The sequence below is a fragment of the Camelus dromedarius genome, chromosome X (assembly GCF_036321535.1).
Source record: "Camelus dromedarius isolate mCamDro1 chromosome X, mCamDro1.pat, whole genome shotgun sequence".
NCBI lineage: Eukaryota > Metazoa > Chordata > Mammalia > Artiodactyla > Camelidae > Camelus > Camelus dromedarius.
Window position 1 is genome coordinate 86590618 of NC_087472.1, and position 21355 is coordinate 86611972.

The 21355-nt window shown below is 35.2% G+C and overlaps 1 protein-coding gene and 1 non-coding gene across 2 annotated transcripts in view; both read right to left on the reverse strand.

Moving 5' to 3' along the window:
* The window catches only part of CFAP47 (cilia and flagella associated protein 47), a 419927-nt gene that overhangs the window by 82143 nt on the left and 316429 nt on the right, over nucleotides 1-21355 (reverse strand). The window contains exons 51-55 of the mRNA XM_064483196.1: nucleotides 17899-17996; nucleotides 9925-10100; nucleotides 8224-8331; nucleotides 5733-5841; nucleotides 2172-2285 (exon numbers count right to left, since the gene is read on the reverse strand). Of these exons, the coding sequence (XP_064339266.1) occupies nucleotides 2172-2285; nucleotides 5733-5841; nucleotides 8224-8331; nucleotides 9925-10100; nucleotides 17899-17996 (605 nt within the window). The remainder of the gene's footprint in view (nucleotides 1-2171; nucleotides 2286-5732; nucleotides 5842-8223; nucleotides 8332-9924; nucleotides 10101-17898; nucleotides 17997-21355) is intronic.
* TRNAT-AGU (transfer RNA threonine (anticodon AGU)) lies at nucleotides 19947-20021 on the reverse strand. Its single transcript has one exon. It is a non-coding gene; the product is annotated as a tRNA-Thr (tRNA).

The following is a 21355-nucleotide window of genomic DNA, read 5'->3' on the forward strand; positions in this document are numbered from 1 at the left end:
CAACTGTTTGGAAATGACAATCAAAAAACTGAAAACCAAGAAAGAAGAGCTCGGAACAGAATGCTTGATACCAAGGAGAAGGCTTGATGATCACATTTGCTGCTGATCAGTGTTCCTCTTATTCTGTTATGCAGTAACACACTGTCATTGAGAGACTCTGGTGGCCTGTTATGAGTTTATGGTATTTGTAGTTGTGATGTCCTAACCAAATTAATCTCAGGATTCAAAATCTACACAAACAACTTTTGTGTGAAGTTAGATTTTCACAGTGCAGAGTTCTTCACATGGATGCAAATCAGAAACAAAGGAAACAAGTAATGAACCGTAGCCATTTCCTTAAGTTCAGCAAAGAGTCATATTCAGAAATAGCTAAAACTTATCCTATTAGCATTGTCATTACTAGATTTTAGATTAATCAGCTAGCTACTCAGGTGTGTGTGTTAGTTGATATTTATCAGTGAAATCAAGAGAGGGACAGAAATCTGTTTTTCCCTGATGGTTAAAAGTAATTGCAAACTCTTAGAAAAGTAAGCCCTAAAATTTTATTTTTAAATATATCTTCTTTAAATGCCTACACATATATAATACATACTGTATTTCAAAAAGTTCATTCAATTAATACTTTAGGATGAACTGGTTTTGCCTGCAATGAACGTCGACTAGATGAATTAAAAGAAGAGGAAGTCCTGAATGATTCAAGCATAGAAAGGGAAAAATAAAAGCGAAAAAGAAAAGGCAACAAAAATCACAAAGGTTGGGGCAATACATTGAAAAGGTTGAAGCAGTCTGGACTCAGTAGCTAAAAGGATGGGTTATTGATTTAAGTCTGACTGTAGATAAAACCTTGGAGATTTGCTACAACTTGAAAGGAGAGGCTTAGGGTAACTGAAATCAAACAGGATTTTCTAAAGCTATCAAGACGGAGGACTGATCATTGCCATGCTGATGTGCCAGATACCTTGAGTAGACACAGTTGCCACCGAAAATGTAAGCAACTAAACTGTCCCCCCAAATTAAGTAAGATGAAGGGGCTGACTCTGCTATGAAGCAATGATTTAAAAGATCTGCCCTGTTAAAAGTATTTCTGTGAAAGACAATGATCTGTACTATACCTTCCCTTTTGTATGAGAAGGATTACTGTTTGTCTGTTTTCTTTAATATTTTTGAGATATTATTTCTTTAATATTTTGAGAGTCAAGCATATTTCCACAGTATTGCTTCAGGTCATGTATAAGTCAGTAATCACGTAGAAAATTTAATAGCCTCAAAACATTTTTTTTCTAAATGACATTTTTTTTTTTTGGAAAAGAGGGCACGTCAGTTACTCACAGGACTTGCACTGACATGGGGAACCCCCTGTATTATATTTGCTTCCATTGCCTTGCAGATGGTAGGGTTCTGCAAGTTCCTTGGTGTCCCATAGGATATAAAGTATATACTTCCATTTACTTAACTCCTGCATCACTTCCAGAAGTAAAAAATAATAATAAATGTAAAAACGTATGTAAAATTTTCATTGGTAGTAATACAATTATGACTCGGCAATCTGTAGGTAGCTGTGAGAATAGTCATGAAGATGGGCTGAAGCCAGATGTCCTGGGTTCAGGTCTGGGTTTGACCTCCTACTAGATGCCTGATGTTAATTTCTGGGCGTCTCATATCCCTGACCTGTAAAATGGGGTTGACCGTACTTCTGCCATAGGACTATGGTGGCGATGAATTGAAATAATTCTTAGAACAGCATGTAGCAAGTTTAGAGATGCTTTAAAAATGAACTATCATTTTTTAAAATTTATATTCAGATAAAAACAGAGTAATATTTGCAAGACTACATTTTATACAGCTTTATATTTAAGTTCATGAGAACTTGAGTAATAAAATCTAAGTCAGAAAATTAACATAAATGCTAGCCATTTAGCATTTACATTAAAATACTTATGTTTTAAATCTGGGCATACAGTCTCCTTCATTCAAGTGATCTAAGGATTTAAAAATTTTCTTAAATATCTCCACATACATGATGTATACTATGTTTTTAGAAGTTCATTTAAATAATAATTTACAATAAATTTGTTTTGCCTGCAAAGATGTTAAATGGATGAATTAGATTTACTTATTTATTGACTGTGACATTTAATTAACCTGTCTTGGTCCAAGAGCATTCTGCATACCTGAGTACAGTGGAAGACGATGGAAGTCTGATGACCATCTCTTCCAAGAGCAGAAGGACGAAAGTGAACAAGCATGTCTCTGGTGGAGTGAGGAGGTATGATCAGTTGTGTACACTTAGAAAGAAGAAAGAGAAATAAAAATCAATACTTTTGTTTGAGCCAGCATCTTTGTGTGCTAGATATATGCAGGGTTGTTATTTGCATGATTAATGTGTTGCCTTGTACACATTAACCATTCTCAGTGTGCCTGCTTGGCGACTACCTGTGAAACAGCCCATGGTAACCAGTGTTTAGAAGTGCTCACACCATGTTCTTCACCTAGAAAATGACCACACTGATCTATAAAAAGAAATCAAGATTAATTTTTTAAGCTGAATTAGAATCTGCAATAATAGAAATGTGTGTTTTATTTAAGAATCCATAGTTTATTGTCCATCCCAAGATACATGTCAAACCCCTGGGAACCCAATTTGTAGTCTTGGTGATGTCAAAAGAAATGAACTAAGTTTCAGTGCAGATGTAAGAGATGCTTCTTTGGTGTACAATAACGTTTTCTCTTTGTCTTATCATACATACCCTCAAGGTGTGACCTGCTCGAATAATTTGAATTTGAACTGTATTAGTCTGAGTTACCTCTTTAGAGATGGTGAAAGAAGCCAGAAACTCTGTCATAATATAATGAGGGCTTGAAGATCTTATGTAATCAAAAGGCTACACTGTGAATGACGTAATATTTAATATCAACATGTACAGAATGACAGAATGAGTGGCACATGTTTGAAAAGTAAGTCAATTACTTTTTCACTCATGTATTTTGCAAGATAACCTGTAAAAAAGCAAACTTGCAGTTTAGCAGTGTCATTCAATCCTTATAGAATGTAGCACTTGATGTTCAATAAACTCTGAAAATGATCATGGAAAAAACCCCACAAACTTAATTTTAGAACAGTTACCTCCTTATTATATATATATATGTGTGTGTGTGTATGTATATATATATGTGTGTGTGTGTGTGTGTGTATATCTATATCTATATATATATGGCTTATCTACAGCAAATTTTTTGTTCAGTCTCCAGCTGGCTCTCCCTCTGATATCTCGAATATTTTCAAGTTATGAGTTAATGTACATTTAAGGAGTTTAACTTCAGTATCAACTTCAGCAAAAAAATAAGTAAGAAAGGTTGCATTTTATATGTTCTTTCAATTTAACAAATGTGACAAAAAAGGTTTCTTCTCCTCTTTCCTCTATATAGATAGATAGATAAGAAATCATCCATTTTATTGGAAGAATATATACTACTACATTAACTTAGATTTTAATTCTAGTTATCACTTACTAATCATGTGGCTTAAGTATTTTAGCCTCTCTGGCTTCAAATTCTTCTTCTATAAATATCTGCCAGAAGCATGTAGTAAAGACTAAGGTAGTGTTTAGAATCAAGCAATAACTTAATAAAATTGCTTTATTTCCACCTAAAATTCACTAAAAAGTCCATCTCCCATGGTTTCAAGGAAAGAAAGATAAACACTGTTGGTTGGAATTTAACTGTAGCAAACCTACATGTTTAGTGTGATAGGACATATGTATAATATATTAAATACAGGAAATTTATGAAACTTCACATTTTATTACAAACAAGTGTCATCATGAGGACCAATTCCAATGTGTGAGCTAACATTAGATCCTAGTTTAAGAGCAAAAGATACTCTTGTGACAGTTAAGTAAACATAAATTTGGACAGGATACTAGATAATGTACGAGACTAAATGCTCTTCAGAAATATAATCTGAATGACTTTGTGCTGAAATAGCATCTACAACTTACCTTCAGATTAAATAGTAAGAAATGTACGAGAGAAAAGACAGAAAAAATGTAACAAACTATTAATATAAGAACCACGATAGAAGGTGTAAGTTTGTGCACTGTATTATTCTTTCAACTTCTGTATCTTTTTGAAATTTTTCATAATATATAGACGGAGGGAAAAGTTTTTAATATCATTATTTGCCATGATAATCAGTCTATGCTTACTTATTGAAGCATTTATGGCTCATCACCAATATTTAAAAATCCTTAACATGTAAACGTGAATATTATGCAACAAAACCAGGTGTAAAGTTACATATACATATGTATGTGTGTGTGTGTGTGTATGTATAAAGTGATATATACATTATAAACCTATATACATAAATAGTATACTTTCCATTTATTATCATTACCATTAATGTGTGTTCCTATTTGTTCTATAACATATACTGGTGTTTTTCTCATCTATAAATTTATTTTTGAGCTGTTTCTTAATATTAAAGTTAATTGTCTATTCAGGGCTCAATAATATTTGCTAAGTGTATAAAAGAACAAATGGACTAGAAAGCCATGGTTGGAAATGTTAAGCGGAGACCATCTTTTTCATTATGCAGTATAAGAAGGTGTTTGTAATATAATGCATTTATTTTCCCTTGGGCCACAGATTAGATTCTTCCATTAAAGTAGTGATACAAAGGACATGAAAACATCACTGACTAATGAGTAAGTTCAGTTATATGTAAACTATAGTGTGAACATCATATTCTGTTTAATTTATGGAAAATATGGTGTTAAGTAATACAAATATGTGTGTATATTTTAATATAATTTTTCTAAGATTAAACTATATACACCAATTTTAGCAATGTAATACTTAGCAACATGTGATCTGACACATTATGGCAGTTAAGAACAAGTTTCTTATCACGATATTAGTTGGCAACCAGTGAGTGACAAGAGACAGGTATTCAAAATATAAATGAAGAAATCACATTATAGATTTGTTGAACAATCATCAAACAGCAAATAGTAAAAGCCTTCATTTAAATATCTCATCTACTTAATAAGGGCTTCATGAGGACCGTGAGGTCCTCTGAAGAAAATAATCTATTGCAATTATCATTTTGAAGTTTAATGAAAGCATGGTTTGGCATTCACTTTCTATATTTGGTATCATATGTTTTGGAAATATAGGCAGGGATGCTAAACCTTCAGATCTTGTTTTGCTACTTGGAGGAGGAGAGAGTGACTGAGGCCCATTGACCAGCTCTAGTCTCTGCCAGGGATCAAGGAATGCGAAAATGGGGCAGAGAAAGGAGAGAGGTGCTGTCAGCACTCTCAGGAAGTAGAGAGGGAGTGGTGGTAGGAGCTCAGGAAAGGCTAAAAAGAACTGGCCTCTTGAGACTTGGACACATAGATTGACTGTTGAGTCAAAATCATATTATTGGGAAACTACTGCAAAAACTGGTTACCAAAAGGGTTAGAAATAAAGCACAACCAGTTTACTTAGAGTTCAGTGATAATGAGCATTAATCCAGCACATATAATTTTAAAAATTAATAGGGACATGATATTGGTTTTCTTGATAAATTAAAATTGGGGAGATATATATGTGTGTGTTATATTTAAAAATTTTATCATTTGAAACCTGATTAATAATTCAAATGCTAATACTCCATGGTGTCCCCAAATCAGAATTGGAAAATGTTCTAGTAGTGGTAGGTTGCTTGGCTTTCTGAATATACTTACTGGTGACCGGTTAATCTCCAGGACAAAATGATCAGGATTACTGTTCGTTGCTTGCAATTCTAAAGTTTCATGTGTAGGATTGTCTAAATGAATTATCTCAGTGGCAAACCTGGAAGGAAAAACAAAGGTAGTGAAGTTGTTCATAATCTTGTTCAATAATAACTTTACAAACTTGATGACTATTATGGGTTGAACTGCATCCCCCTAAAAGATACAGGGAGGTTCTAACTCTCAACACCTCAGAATGTGACCTTATTTGGAAGAGGGTCATTTCAGATGTAATTAGTTAAGCTGTGGTCATACTGGAGTAGGGTGCACTTTAATCCAACATGATTAGTATCCTTATAAGAAGATGATGTAAAGACACATGAGAAGATGACCATATGAGAATGGAGGTAAAGATGCATCAAGGAACACCAAAGATGGCCAGAAGCCAGAAGAGACAAGAAGGAGTCTCCCTTTTTGGTCTCACAGTAAGCATAGTCCTGCTGAAACCTTGATTTCAAAATTCTAGCCATTCTAAGGTGTGTTAGAATATCTCAGTGTTTCCATATTGAAAGAGACCCCACCTATCCAGAAAAAAATTTACAAAAATAGAGCCACACCAATATATATCTTCAAGAATTGTAAGGCAACTGGGTACAATTAAACACCATGCAAACTTGGGAAGAAGATAAAGATCCAGGACAGGACTCGTGAAAAAAATAGTGACTATCAAACATCTTTTAATATTATGTGACTTTAAATTATATACAGTTTGACTTAGATAAAAAGAAATTAAGGTTTAGGAAAACATGTTAAAGAAACCCAAAGACATAAAAAGAAAGAAAAAAGGTAAACAATTTTTAGTAGGATAAAAAAAAACATGACTGTAAAATTGGTTCAGCCCAATATTTTCACAAGACTTTCTTACATTTATTAACAATTGTACCTACATACATGTATATAGTTTTCACATATCAGTATACATATTAAAACAAGAAAAAACAGAAATCTAGAAATAAATTTGTAAATAACTTGTAGCAGACACTGCCAGTACTCTACCTAGTTTCCCTAGAAGATTTTTACCAAGTCTCTGTCCCCATTTCCCAACTTTCACATATGTGCTGTTTACCTTCCATCTGAGACCTTCAGATGATTGCCCTTGGGTCCTGCAGCCTCCTCAGCCCTACAGCAGAAGTGCCTGGGAATTTATAGTTCATCCAGAGGAAGCTTATAGTAACTAGTATGGGAGTTCAAAAACCTTGGGGAGGGAATAGCTCAGTGGTCGAGTGTGTGCTTAGCATGCATGAGGTCCTGGGTTCAATCTCCAGTACTTCCATTTAAAAAACAAAAGAGAGAGAGAAGAAAAAGAAAAAGAAAAAGAAAAAAACAGCCTAGAATCTTGGCATCAAGCCAAGACAAACTCTGAGATGTGATTTATGCTCCAGAGCCCTCTGCAGGATCAGACCAAGTTTGGGACTCTACCTGCAATCACACCCTTGCTTAGCTTCTTCCCTTTGCTTATTCTGCATTCCCTATTCTCTTACTTCTTTTTCTTACTGGGTTCACCTCCTTAATAAATCACTTGCAGTGATGTTCACACCCATAAAACCACCACCACAATCAAGACATACTGTTTAAAAGCAGGAATTGTGGTTGCCCCTTGGTTAGCAGCACTAAACTTAGTGCCAGACATGTAACAGGAACTCAATCACCTAAATAGAAATGGTCGTATCTCAAGGGCACATGGTATTAACCAAGGGACCAAGTATTCTCAATTGCCCATTGGTTAACCTCCGCTTTGCCTTAACTAAACTTTAGTCAGCCTTCTATCTTTCCTACAGGCCCCTGAACTCTGTTTGTTCCCAAGCTTGAGCAAGCACAAAAAATGTGCAACGTGCCTCCCAATTGGGCTTCTCCTGGGGATCAACTGACCACAGAGAGACTTTTTCCTATCAGTCCCTACTGGTCATTTTCCCTTCCTTGTCCAGCTTTCCCTCCAAGGATTCTGGTTATCTCTGCTTACCCCTCCTTGAGCCTAGAAAAGAAAAAGCCTGTTCCGTTTGCTGTTGAGACGTTTGTAGATTTCTGAGAGGTGAATGATCTCCAAATTGCAACAGTCCCCGTCCAACTACCCCTCCAACTATTTCAATAGTCCCTTTTCCTCCCTTGCAATAATCATTTTGAAGAAAAGCCTCTCTTTACTAAGTCCTGAGCTGTTTTTCTTTCACACAAGTTTTCCACAGGATAGTGTGCATTTGTTTATTTATATATTTATTGAAGTGTAGTCAGTTTACAAAGTTTTGTTAATTTCTGGTATAAAGCATAGTGATTCAGTTACATATATTCCACACGGTAGTTTAAATATCAAACTTCCCTGGAGAAGTAAATCAATTAGTAAAATATATATTCATGTCTTATTTTAGAAGATTAAATGCATTTTAACAATACTCTTTTAGATAATTTTTTTCCTTCCGCAAAATAATTTTATCTATTAAATAAAACTTACTTTCCAAGGTCACAATTTAATTCTGGCAGTATGGTTGGTTCTGGTCCATCAGTAGTTACCTTCAGTAAATACCAAAACTCTATACCTGTATGAGGCTGAAAAATAATGCTGGTGGAGAGAAATATACAAAATCTTGTCAGCAGTTTTAGTTTGTGCATAATATGAACTTGGCAGGAAAAAAATAAATCCCAAATAAGTAGTTTCAAATATAATATTTGACAATTACTCTGTGACACATTCTACTTTTGTTGTAGATATATTTAAAATTATTTCCATTTTTGGTGAGAAAATCACTTCATTATTCAAGAAAAAGTGTTATCATTACTATGTGTTTAATAAATTCCTGTTGAATCAATGAAAAATGCTTAAACAGAGGTGATTCAAATGTCTTACAGGAGCTATATCAAGCAAAGTCCTGCATGTGAACTGTGAGTAAATCAAATTTAGTTTGTTGAGTCGAACACATGCACATTTTCATGTGAAGGCTATCTAGTCACATGCAGCTCTGGAGAGCTTCCTTTATCATCAGTATGTGCTCACCTTTGGGGAGACAGAGACAGATTGTGTGATAGTCTAAAAGTAAAACTGTGCCAGTATCCCAGCTCTGTCATCTTTTATTTGTACGGCCTTGAACAAGTCACCTAACTTTTTGAACTTCAATTTCATCACTTATAAAATGGGAGCAATCATTTCTACCTCTTATGGTTACTGTGGGAATTTTAGGTATGTATGCATGTAAAATACACGTTCCAGTGATGACAACAGAGCAGGCAGTCAGTCAGTATCAGCCCAAAGTACATCTTTTAATGTATGGTGATAAAGAAAATTCAAGATTCAGTCTGTGCTCACAAAGCCTCTATAGTCACACTGGGGGGAGAAGACGAGCCCATATTTCTAATGGTAATCTATCAAAATAGTGCCTTTTATAATACATTATAATTTACATTTTCATGCTTCACATTATAAAATTTTTATCCTTTGAAATTTCACAAATATATTCATTTATTTATTGTTCATTAAAATAAGAATTATTCTAACTCTGAAAGAGCATATAAACTAGCAAAGGGCATCTTCACAGAGTAATGCAATGCACTGTACACACCAATACTAAGTATAATCTTTAAAACTATAATAAATAAATTAGATGACTTTTGAAACAAATAAAGTTGATTATTTTACTATAAGCTAAGTTAATCATGAGCATAGAGGCTATGTGTTTGTGTGTGTGTATATGAATACACAATGCAAAGAAAGTTTTTCATAATTATGCTGTGAGAACACTTGTCATTGCACTCTTAATATATGCATGTATTTGGGTGTATGTTAGTGATCTGTATTTAATTGAGAATATAAAATATAAATGAATTTTCACCAGGAAAATTGGAAATTTACCCCTTAGTCCTTATGGAATCATTTTCATTTGGTTCAGTTTTTACAGAAAAATATGGTTATTTAAAAGTGAAATGAAAGAGAGTATATCAGGAGCAATTTAGGAATTATTTGACATGATAGTCTAACAAATAATATTTTTGCACTAAAAAATAATGGTAACTCTGAATTAGTACATTTTATCAATGAATTGTATTAAAGTTAAAACTATGAATAAGTATAATCTGAATGATTACAGCATGCAAATAAATAATTTTACAGATTCATTTCAAAGGATCAACAATAAAACATAATGCCACACTCAAATCCTACCTTTCCTCTTTACAGTCTGTAGTCGCTGGAGTATACCTTATGACGGACTTGACAGATTGTAATGGAAACAGGGAAAGTTTCCTGTTACCACTAAACGCAGCACTCGATAACTGCACCTTTATGTGAATTATTTTCCTTTTTGGATTAAAGAGAGGGATTTTGATACAAACATTATCCTAGAATTACAAAACAAAAACATAATCAGCTCCTAGTGTCAGCACAGAGTCACTGTCCTATGGAAGCCAATGCAAGGAAAACTTTTACACAACATTAGGCCATGTGTTTTATTTTTCTCCTTGATCCACTATTGAATGTATCTCACTCATTTTTAACCTCTCATACATTTTCCTTGTTTAGCCTTGGTACATGGTAACATTATTTTTTTCAACAACAAATACTCTAAGAGATCCATTGAGCGAAATGCTAAGGAAACTGCAAAATTACATTTAAAATATATTTTTCTTTAGTACCATTATTACTGTGAGGTCTGTCTGTCAATGTTTCCTCTAGCTGTGGCACTCAGACTTCAGGACGCATAAGAATCATCTGTAGAGGCTGCTAAGATATAGAGGACTGGCCCCCTTCCTCAAAGATTCTGATTCAGTAGATCTGGAATGGGTCTCAAAAACTTCTATTTTAAAAAAGCTGTGGCTGCTGCTGCTGATTCAGAGGACACACGTTTAAGCAGCTCTCTACATGAGCATCAAGTTCTAGGTACAATTTCAACTAAGAACTCAAATTATGCTGATGATATGACTCCCTCCTGGTTTAGATTCCTTCCTTCTGTCTGGTTTCTCCTGTCCTGCCTCCTAAGCTACATCCACTCAGTCCTGGAAGGCACTCTTCAGGTTCCAAGACATTTTCTGATCTGCATTCTGATCCATTCTGGCTAATGACATATTTCATCCCACTACGGCCGTGATCACCACTACTTGAAGCAAATATGTTAAATGTGATTAAACAGGCAGGATATATCTCAGTCTTAACAAAGACCAGTTGTCTATAATGCCTTAAACAAATGAAATTTGAGAATGTTGGACATTTTAGTCATAATTTAAAGCTTGGAAATGGATGTACTTTAGAACATGGAGCTATTTTGAAGTTTATAAAATCACATTACAGGAGTGACAAAAAAATCCTTGATAAGTTGGTGGGGACGGGTGGTGATGCGGAGAGAGTTATTCACAAAACGTATCTTCAAGAGACATGACAGCTTCATCCATGGAACAAGTATTTGCTTGATTACCTCTAAAAATTATGAGTGGACAAATACTGTATTTTAGGGGAATGGAAATAGCATTTAGTGTGGTAAACAACATCTGGTAAGAAAGATGGAATTCAAGGATATATACAAGTTTACAATTACTAGATTACAGTAGATACCATTTGTTACAAATCAGATTTATTTATGAATGCAATAAAAATGACCATCTAAGATAGTTTCAAGGGGTACTAGAATCATAGATTCCTAAAATAAATGGGCATTAAATTCCTATAGTAAAATATCCAGGGTTCATAATTATAAAGAAGGAAAAAATATAAAATACAAAGAACTCAACAATGGCATTGCATCACAAAGTTTACTATTTCCTAGGTAACTTGACAGATTTTATAAGTCTTTATAAGTCTTTTATAAGACTGTTAAAGAACATAGCCTCCTACAAAGTTTCTGAGAGTCACACAAATCAGCAACTAAACCAAAGGAATATGCCATGATAACAAATACCAACAACCATATATTGGCCTAGAAACTATGCCCAGGTCTTTAAACAGAAAATTGAAATGTCTTGTCCAGAAATGAAATTTTGGATTAGACGTTTGTGCTGGTCTAGTACTCTGATATTTTTCTGAGAAGATCAGCATCAGTTTAAGACAATGTTACAGCTTCTTCAGAGTAGTAAAAATGCTAAGATCTAAACCACTGACTTTCAGAATAATTCATTTTTTTTCTGGGGGAGGGGAGGAAATTAGATTTACGATCGATTGATTGATTGAGGTACTGGGGGTTGAGCCCAGGACCTCATGCATGTTAAGCATATGCTCTACCACTGAGCTGTACCCTCCCCATCACCAGCAGAGTAATTCATTTTCTATCACGATTGGCCCATATACACACACCACTGAAAAAAAAGTTTCACAAAACAGTCCCTACTCTTACCACATGTGATTTCTCTGATACTTCTATTTTCTTCTCTTCTACTGTATTCATTTATTTTTAAAAAATGTTCATTTTGAGACCTGTACATTGAAAAACTCTGGTCTAAAGAGGAAAAAAGTACTGGAATATTGAATTGCTCTATGTATTTTATCAGATATAAATTTTCAACTCAAAATAAAACAAAACCATTTTAAATCTGTTTCCTCTGTGAACTATAAGTCATATAACAGAAGTATGTTTTTTGTTACAGATGTGTTGTGACATTCTACGTGGTTAGCCAAATCTCTTGGGAAATGTGGCTGGCAGCTAAGGGGCATCTTTGTTACTGCTCTTCCTTGACACATTCATGGCAAGTATCACTACCTGATTATTTCACTCTTTCTTATCCAGTAGGTCTGGATGCCCCATCAAAATCTTTCACAGAGCAGCCTTCCAGGCAGCAATCCTCAACTGCTTTGAACTACCAGCACTAAGCAGCACTGCAGTCTCTGGAGAATCCTTGCAACCTAATTCTCTGGAGTCTCAAAAATAACAAAAGATTCATACCTTCTCTGAAGAGCAAAATTTTAATTCAGAGTATTTGTAATGAAAACTTCATCACTTCCTACTCTCATTGGGTCAGAACAAATAAAGATTATGGGTTTTTTTTTTGTCCATAAAAGCCTAATTGAGTCAATGACAATTCAATATGCACTAGCAAGAAGTATTTTTCACCATATCCTTTCCTAGAAGATAATCATGAGTTCATTATACAAGGATTAATTTTGAGCTCCAAAAACAAAGTAATATTAATTTAAATAAGACATAGTATTAAGGAAAACTTTCATTTTAATTTAATCAATTTGAAAACATTACCAACTCAATAAATAAACTGTCCTGAAGGGTATTTTGAAGTGTTCTATGTAATTCAGAAGAAGTGATAACTATAAACTGTCTCGGTGATTTTCCCAAATTGAAAAGTCAGCGTCAGCAGTACAGAACTCAGACGACCCAGGTAGATAGCTATAAACTACAAATACCGTTGTCATTCCTCTGCTACTGCCATCTGCATGTCACTGTCCCTACAGAAGTCATGCCTCATACCCCCACCCCATCATCTCCAATCCTTCACCACCCAACCTGAGGCATACAGAATGCAGAGGTGCAATCGAGGTGGGTGCTAATGTCAGACTGGGGATGACGTGGGGGTGAGGACACACTGATAGGCACTGAGGAGTTGTGAAAAAGCCAGAAACGCCTGAACAGTCTACAGGTTTGTTCATGTGTATTCAGACATTTCCCATAACCTTGAAGGGGGGAAAAACTATGAAAAGCGGTGACAAACAGATATTTATCTAATTACAGGGACAAATTCCTAGGAAGTATCCTCCTGCTTGGCTGTTTAAGATAGGTTCACTCTAGATACAGATATAATAAGAAATATATATGTATGTATATGTGTGTGTGTGTGTGTGTGTGTGTGTGTATACACCTATATATGTATATATTTGCCTATATGTACAGAGAATCAATCAATCTCTTACATGTGTATATATACATACACACACACACACATATATATATATACAATTATTTAACACAAAATAGACCATGAGATTTTTTTAAAATTTGATTTAAGAATTGTTCACAACTTGTCAAGATACATTCAAAGCAGAATGCTAATTTTTGCTACTTCAACATTATATGAAGAAGAAAAATTTCAATAATGTGCAAAATTCATGATATATTCTGTGACAGGGCACAGAAAAAATAAAGAATATAAAAATATGAAGGAAAGAAGAAAATACATAACAAAGTAAATACCTCAAAATACAGCTTTTTCATATGATGGAGGCTAAAATTTTAAACTAGAAACTTAATTGGAAATGGTTGGCAACTCATATGTTATTATACTTAACACCAAGTGGATTAATAGTGTTTTTAACTAAGCTCCTCTCTTACTAGCTTGTGGAGAGATTTCTGGGTCTCATCACTAACAACATAATGCATTTAACTGAAGGTTGCTTATAGAATGAAAAACCAGGTAAAGAAATGGTCATGCAACTGTCACTGACAAGAGAACAAATATTATAGAGGCTACGACTGATTTAAAACTTAAAGCGTATAAGGTGTCGTTGACACACTCAAGATTTGTTTTTAGCTCATTGCTATGTATTGGGATTATACTGACTATCAACGGGAAGGCAATAGATTAGTCTCAACATTCTCCCACAGCCAAACTATACGACATACAAGAGATTTTTGTGTTCAAACAAAATGGAACAGAAGGCACTACATGTTAAAATTTCCAAGAGAGAGGTGATCATTTTATAATGTATAAAAATAATGAATCCCTATGTCATGCACCAGGAACTAACATAGTGTTGTAGGTCAATTACACTTCAACAAACCAATAAACTAACAAACTCATAGAAAAAGAGGTCAAGTTTGTGGTTATCAGAGCCAGAGGGTGGGGGAGGGAAAATTGGATGAAGTTGGTCAATAGGTGCAAGCTTCTTGTTATAAAATAAATAAATACTAGGGATATAATGTACAACCCGATAAAGATAATTAACAATTCTGTATGTTATATAAAAATGGTGTTAAGAGACTAAATCCTAAAAGTTCTCATCACAGGGAAAAACTTTTTTTCTTTTTCTTTTATTTTGTATCTATATAAGATGATGGATATTCACTAAACTTTCATGATGTATGTAAGCCAAATCATTATGCTGTGCACCTTAAACACCTTAAACTTATGTAGTGCTGTATATCAATTATATCTCAGTAAAACTGGAAGAAAAAAAATTCAAAGAGAAATACTAAATACTTTACACAAAAGAGAATGGACTACTAACAACCAATTGTTGTTTATTGTGAATATAATCTGATTTTTGGAACTGGCTATCAGAAATAACGGAATTTGTGTGCCTCGAGGAGTAAATATTTCTCACAAAAACCCTGCTTTAAGAGATTCTAACTGGTGATTCATCTCTAGGGAAAGTGTGGAAATTGGGTTGAATGCCACAAAAGCTAAGATGCAGGTGGAAAATCAGAGAAGGCTTAGTGTCTTGAAGCTCCATTGCCACAGCTGATGATTTAAGGATTAAGTAAAGTATTTCTCAAAAGTTTAGCAAAAACAGCAAATGCAGTAAAAAAAAATTAGGAAACAATATATAGGTGAGGACAATCATTTTAGTGTACTTCCTGAAGTATTCAGAAAGCTTCCTCTTCAAGACATGCACATAGGAGATGGTATAGCTCAGCAGCAGAGTGTGTGCTTAGCATGCCTGAGGTCCTGGGTCCAATCCAGAATATAGTCATTAAAAAAAAAAAAAGTGCACAGAGGTTTATTTGATGGGATTATTTAAAAGAACCCATACCATCCCTACCAACTAAATCTTCATGTCCGAAAGTTACAGAGCTAATAATAAGTTTTTACCTTAGGTGGTTACTATTAGAAAGGTGGGAAAATGCAAATAACTTGGCAACAACATCACTGTCATTGGTAGCCTATGTGGGTAGAATTAGTTGAAAATGACTCCCCTTCACCAACTTCAGTTGAAAGTGAACATTTAATTAGTACAGCACACCAGCTTACAGCAATCTAGTAGTTGCTGATGCTAAGTTTTGTTCCTTATTAGTAAGGAAGCCAATGTCCCCCTTTTTGAGGTACCACATCATGGTCCCAATTTCTTCTGGACCTACTTTAAAAGTTATTTTTTCTCCTGTGTCCTGATAAAGAGATAACTGTCATATGTGAGCAAAACTTGCCACCTCAAAATGTCTGTTCGACACTTGGATTATTTCAAATTGGAAAGAATCAACACCCAAAAGATTCAGGAAGAATTTCTGACCTTCCCCCTAACTGCCTAACAGGAGACAGACAGAGGACCTGTTCCAGGAAGGGAGTGATCACTGTAGACTAGTATGAACTAGGTGCAGAGACAGGCAGGAATCCAGCAGAGTCTGTTTGTTAAAATTTCTCTCTGTGTCGCATTGCCTCTGCCTGGCCCAGCAAACATTGTTTACCAAACATTTGCTTTTCCATCTCCATGTGAATTGCCTTCCTCCTCTTAGAAGTCCCATAACACTACCCCCAACATCCTCTTTTGTCTCTAACTAAAGATGGTATTTAAGGTGCCGGTTTCAGCTATTTGGCGAGTTACTCAGTTCTGCTGGGTCTCTCCCATGTACACATGTTATTAAACTTTTATTTGATTTTCTCTTGCTAATCTGTCTCATGTCAGTTTAATTCTCTGACCAGCCAGAAGTACCTACAAAGGCAGAGGAAAATTTCCTCCAGTAATCATTTTCCACAGCAAGTGGTTTCATAATTCACGTTATGCCATTTAAAAATAGTCTTTAAGAAAGATTCTATTCTGCAGTGATAACAGGGTCATGGAAATAAGCATTTTCACTGAATGAAGTGATTCTATCATCATCATATTAAATAATTTTCCACGTAGAAGAGAAAGCTTTTGCAAGTGATACTTGAGTGCATTTCAATAGTTTAACCATCCATTTTCTATGCCTCAACAGAGATTTACCCAGGGAGAAGAAGGTGAGCAAATAATTGATTTATAGACTCAAAGTATTTTAAGTTCTATTTTCTATACTGGAGCAAAAGTTGAAGATTCTAAATAATCACTCTATGAAGAAATCCACCTGCATATTTAAAAATGAAAATAACCATTATTTATGGCTAATTTAAATATTTGATTTAAATAAATGAGTACTAACAATAATTAAATAAAATTAGGTAAATCAAATTAAAACATGATTAATAACAATACTGTGCTCATGTTTCATTTAAATCAAGACTCTCAATATTTGACTTTATCAAATAATCCTGGACATGGATTTAGTCCAGGATTTAATACTTTAATACTTCACATAAGACAATCCTATTCCTTGTCACTATTATTTAAAACCCCAACTTGATGACAGTTGCTTGAACTGTATTTCAAAGTGAAAGGTCTGCTGTAGAAACCAGGGAGAATGAATACTGAAAGAGTCTAGCGAGTACAATCCTGTTTTCATCATGTGTGAGGAAAGCACACAGGCTAAGGTTAAGTCTGTGCTAGTAACTCTTGAAACACGCAGGTAAAATGCTCATCAGTACAGCCATTATGATACCATAGAATTGAAAGATGCTTTCTATAAGCATTTAAGGTGCATATTACTGGATTTAAAATAAAATTGCTATAATTTGAATAATTTATCCAAATATGCTCATTTAACATGGATATTTTTTAAGGACATCGATTTAGGTATACAACTGAAAGCAGATCTTTTGCCCCTTTCCTGTTCGCCCTTTTCTGTCCCCCTCTAACCTTAAAAGAACCTAGTTAAAGGAATGAGATCACTAGGAAATTGAAACTAACTCCTGACTTATGCTCTCCCGAATGCACACCATGCCTTGAAGAATGAAGCAGTTAAAGAATGATTAGCTCTCTACCCCCAGTAGCCCCCTTAGCAATCCTATAGGCAGATTACATGGGCAAGATCACATCTGAAGAGTCAGTCAGTCTGCACACAATGAAGAAGGATGCAGAACCTAACCTCCCACCTCAATGATTCACTCAGATTTCCCCCTCAATTTTCCCCTTTAAAAACTGTCATGACTGAGCAGAATCTTTGGAGCTGATCTCTGGACATGAGTCCACTGTCTCCCCAGATTGCTGGCTTTTCTGATTAAAGCACCTTTTCCTTCTACTGACACTTGCATCTCAAATTACTGGCTTTTGAGCAGCTGAACCTGAGTTCAGTAACACAACAAAAGCTCCAACTGTTTGCAAAAAGACAGAGTCTATAAATATTCAATGGTCTCTTACCAGAGCAGCACCTTCCACTTGAGTAGTTTTTAAGGGTGGTGCAGGAGTGCTATGGATCTCAAGATAATACCAGACTCGATAATTGTTAATAGTACCATCTGCAAGAAGAAAAAAAATAGCACATCTTAATATAAGCTTCAGAATACCATACTTAATATAAAAATTTGAGAAACATGAACAGATATCATTTCCAAAGTCTTTTTGATGGACTCATTTGTCAAGAGATCTGAGGGGAGGGTGAAAAGTGATTTCATCACAGTTTGTGAGCAGTAAAAAAGAAGCCTCATCTTGCAGGGCCACGAGAACAGACTGTGAAAAGCTCCCTGCCTCATGCCTGTCCCAGTATCTCATTAAGTGCCCTACAAAAATAAGAGTGTTTTCCTTTTCAGTTAAGAATTAATATTTTGAAAGAAGTAATCGTTAGAGCAGGCAGGTAGCTAGATATGAGCAGAGAAAGGGTGACATGGGCAAATGGCAGAAAATCATACATCTTGTGAACAACGGGGGTCCTTGGACAGACCAAGAAAAACAGGATCCTCTGGACTGATAAAAAACCATTCCTTCTGGGTTGATAAGTGTTCTGGAGTCAGAAGGGTGGGACAGGACAGGAATCCCAACCATCCGAATGTAACCTTTTGATCATTATGACCTTTGACCAAATGTAACCTTTTGCTTATGATACTCCTCATCCGAATGTAACCTTTTGTTCATTATTACCTCATCCAACTTTCCAATCAAGACTAAGTAATGACGAAAAATCCCTCCTCCCCACCTGGGAAGATGGAGCTGGGATGAAGATCAGGAAAGACGACCCCAAACCCCTCCCCACCAGTGAATATTCTGCCCACCCATTTTTACACTCATATAACTTGCTTGCCAAGGAAAACTCGGGGCAGTCACCCACCTGGGTCTATCCCTTAATAAATCCTTGTTTCGCTTTCTTAACCTCTGCATCTTGTCTCTAAATTCTTTCTGGGACAAGAACCTCTTACCCCAACATAACCACTCTTTTCCCCTCAAATTGCCGAAGTATTCATAACTTCTAAGTAGAAGTATCTAAATATGGTATTAAAATTCAAATAGAGTACATTTTCAGTACCATAAAAACATAGCCTAGGTTAAAAATCAGGAATAGTTCATGAGATTCCTGGTTTCTTGGGCATGTGAAAGAGGATCCTAGCAATTTAGACCCCAAAAAAAGATGGGTAATGAACTATCAAAAAAAAAAAAAAAAAAAAAAAAGAAGGAAAAAGAAGAAGAAATAACAGGTTCAAGGTGGAGCCACTCACCCTTAGGTCAGTAAACCAAGAGTTAACTGAAGTTTCAACCTCTCCCAGGAATGAAATTTCTGGAATTTCCTGGTCAGCACTAGAGAGATAACTTTGCCCTGAAACAATCTTTTGTTTTCTTTTGCAAATAACCTCCTTGTCCACCTCTTTTCTAGTTTCTATAAAATCTGGGAGTAGCTTTTATTTTCTAGATGGAATGCCATCTGCTTAATGAATTGATGAATAAAGTTAATTAGATCTTCAAATTTACTCACTTGAATTTTGGTTTTGACCAAGACTAAGAGGTGAGAAAATAATGTTTACATCTGGGTTCTCAATTTTTTCTTTTTTTTAATTTTTAAAAACAGGCCTTTATGCCCCTGGTGATGTCCAAAGTCACATTCCCAAATCCTGAAACCAGACCCTGTTCCACCACAACAGTCCGGTGTAGCAGGGTTTCCACCGGCATCAAACCCAGGTTCTTTCCATTTGTTCTTATCTGTTCAGCTTCTCACTTTGATGTTCTTTATTCTTCATTGTTGAGCTAGATTACAGTTTAAGATTACTTCTCATTTGCTTTGACAATGACTAATGACAGATCATTATCTGCATATTCTTATCAATATTGTCAAATTTTAAAGATTTCAAGAACTGCTATGTTTGAATAAATTATTAGGTAGATCATTATGCCTCTTTGGGCCTCTATTTCCTTGTATATGTATTTTTTATTTTTATTTTATTTTCCTGAGGGGTAATTAGGTTTATTTATTTATTTTTAAATGGAGGTACTGGGGATTGAACCCAGGACCTCGTGCATACTAAGCACACACTCTACCACTGAGCTATACCCTCTCCCCACCTATGAAATGAGGAGCCAAGACTCGTGCAATTCTCAGTTTCTGTCTTCTGAAAAAGAGTGTTTTGTTTTGCATTGCATTACATGGCACTGCACTGTATTATTATACTGTATTGTAAGGCACTGAATGGCACTGTATTGTATCAAACTGTATTTTTTTTAACATTTTTTATTGATTTATAATCATTTTACAATGTTGTGTCAAATTCCAGTGTTCAGCACAATTTTTCAGTTATTCATGGACATATACACACTCATTGTCACATTTTTATCTCTGTGAGTTATCATAACATTTTGTGTATATTTCCCTGTGCTATACAGTGTAGTCTATTCTACAATTTTGAAATCCCAGTCTATCCCTTCCCACCCTCCACCCCCCTGGTAACCACAAGTCTGTATTCTCTGTCTGTGAGTCTATTTCTGTCCTTTATTTACGCTTTGTTTTTGTTTGTTTGTTTGTTTTTGTTTTTTTAGATTCCACATATGAGCGATCTCATATGGTATTTTTCTTTCTCTTTCTGGCTTACTTCACTTAGAATGACATTCTCCAGGAGCATCCATGTTGCTGCAAATGGCATTATGTTGTCGGTTTTTATGGCTGAGTAGTATTCCATTGTATAAATATAACACCACTTCTTTATCCAGTCACCTGTTGATGGACATTTAGGCTGTTTCCATGTTTTGGCTATTGTAAATAGTGCTGCTATGAACATTGGGGTGCAGGTGTCATCCTGAAGTAGATTTCCTTCTGGATACAAGCCCAGGAGTGGGATTCCTGGGTCATATGGTAAGTCTATTCCTAGTCTTTTGAGGAATCTCCACACTGTTTTCCATAGTGGCTGCACCAAACTGCATTCCCACCAGCAGTGTAGGAGGGTTCCCCTTTCTCCACAGCCTCTCCAGCATATGTCATTTGTGGATTTTTGAATGACGGCCATTCTGACTGGTGTGAGGTGATACCTCATTGTAGTTTTGATTTGCATTTCTCTGATAATTAGTGATATTGAGCATTTTTTCATGTGCTTTTTGATCATTTGTATGTCTTCCTTGGAGAATTGCTTGTTTAGGTCTTCTGCCCATTTTTGGATTGGGTTGTTTATTTTTTTCTTATTGAGTCGTATGAGCTGCTTATATATTCTGGAGATCAAGCCTTTGTCGGTTTCACTTGCAAAAAATTTCTCCCATTCCGTAGGTTTTCTTCTTCTTTTACTTCTGGTTTCCTTTGCTGTGCAGAAGTTTGTAAGTTTCATTAGGTCCCATTTGTTTATTCTTGCTTTTATTTCTTCTAGGAGAAAATTTTTGAGATGTATGTCAGATAATGTTTTGCCTATGT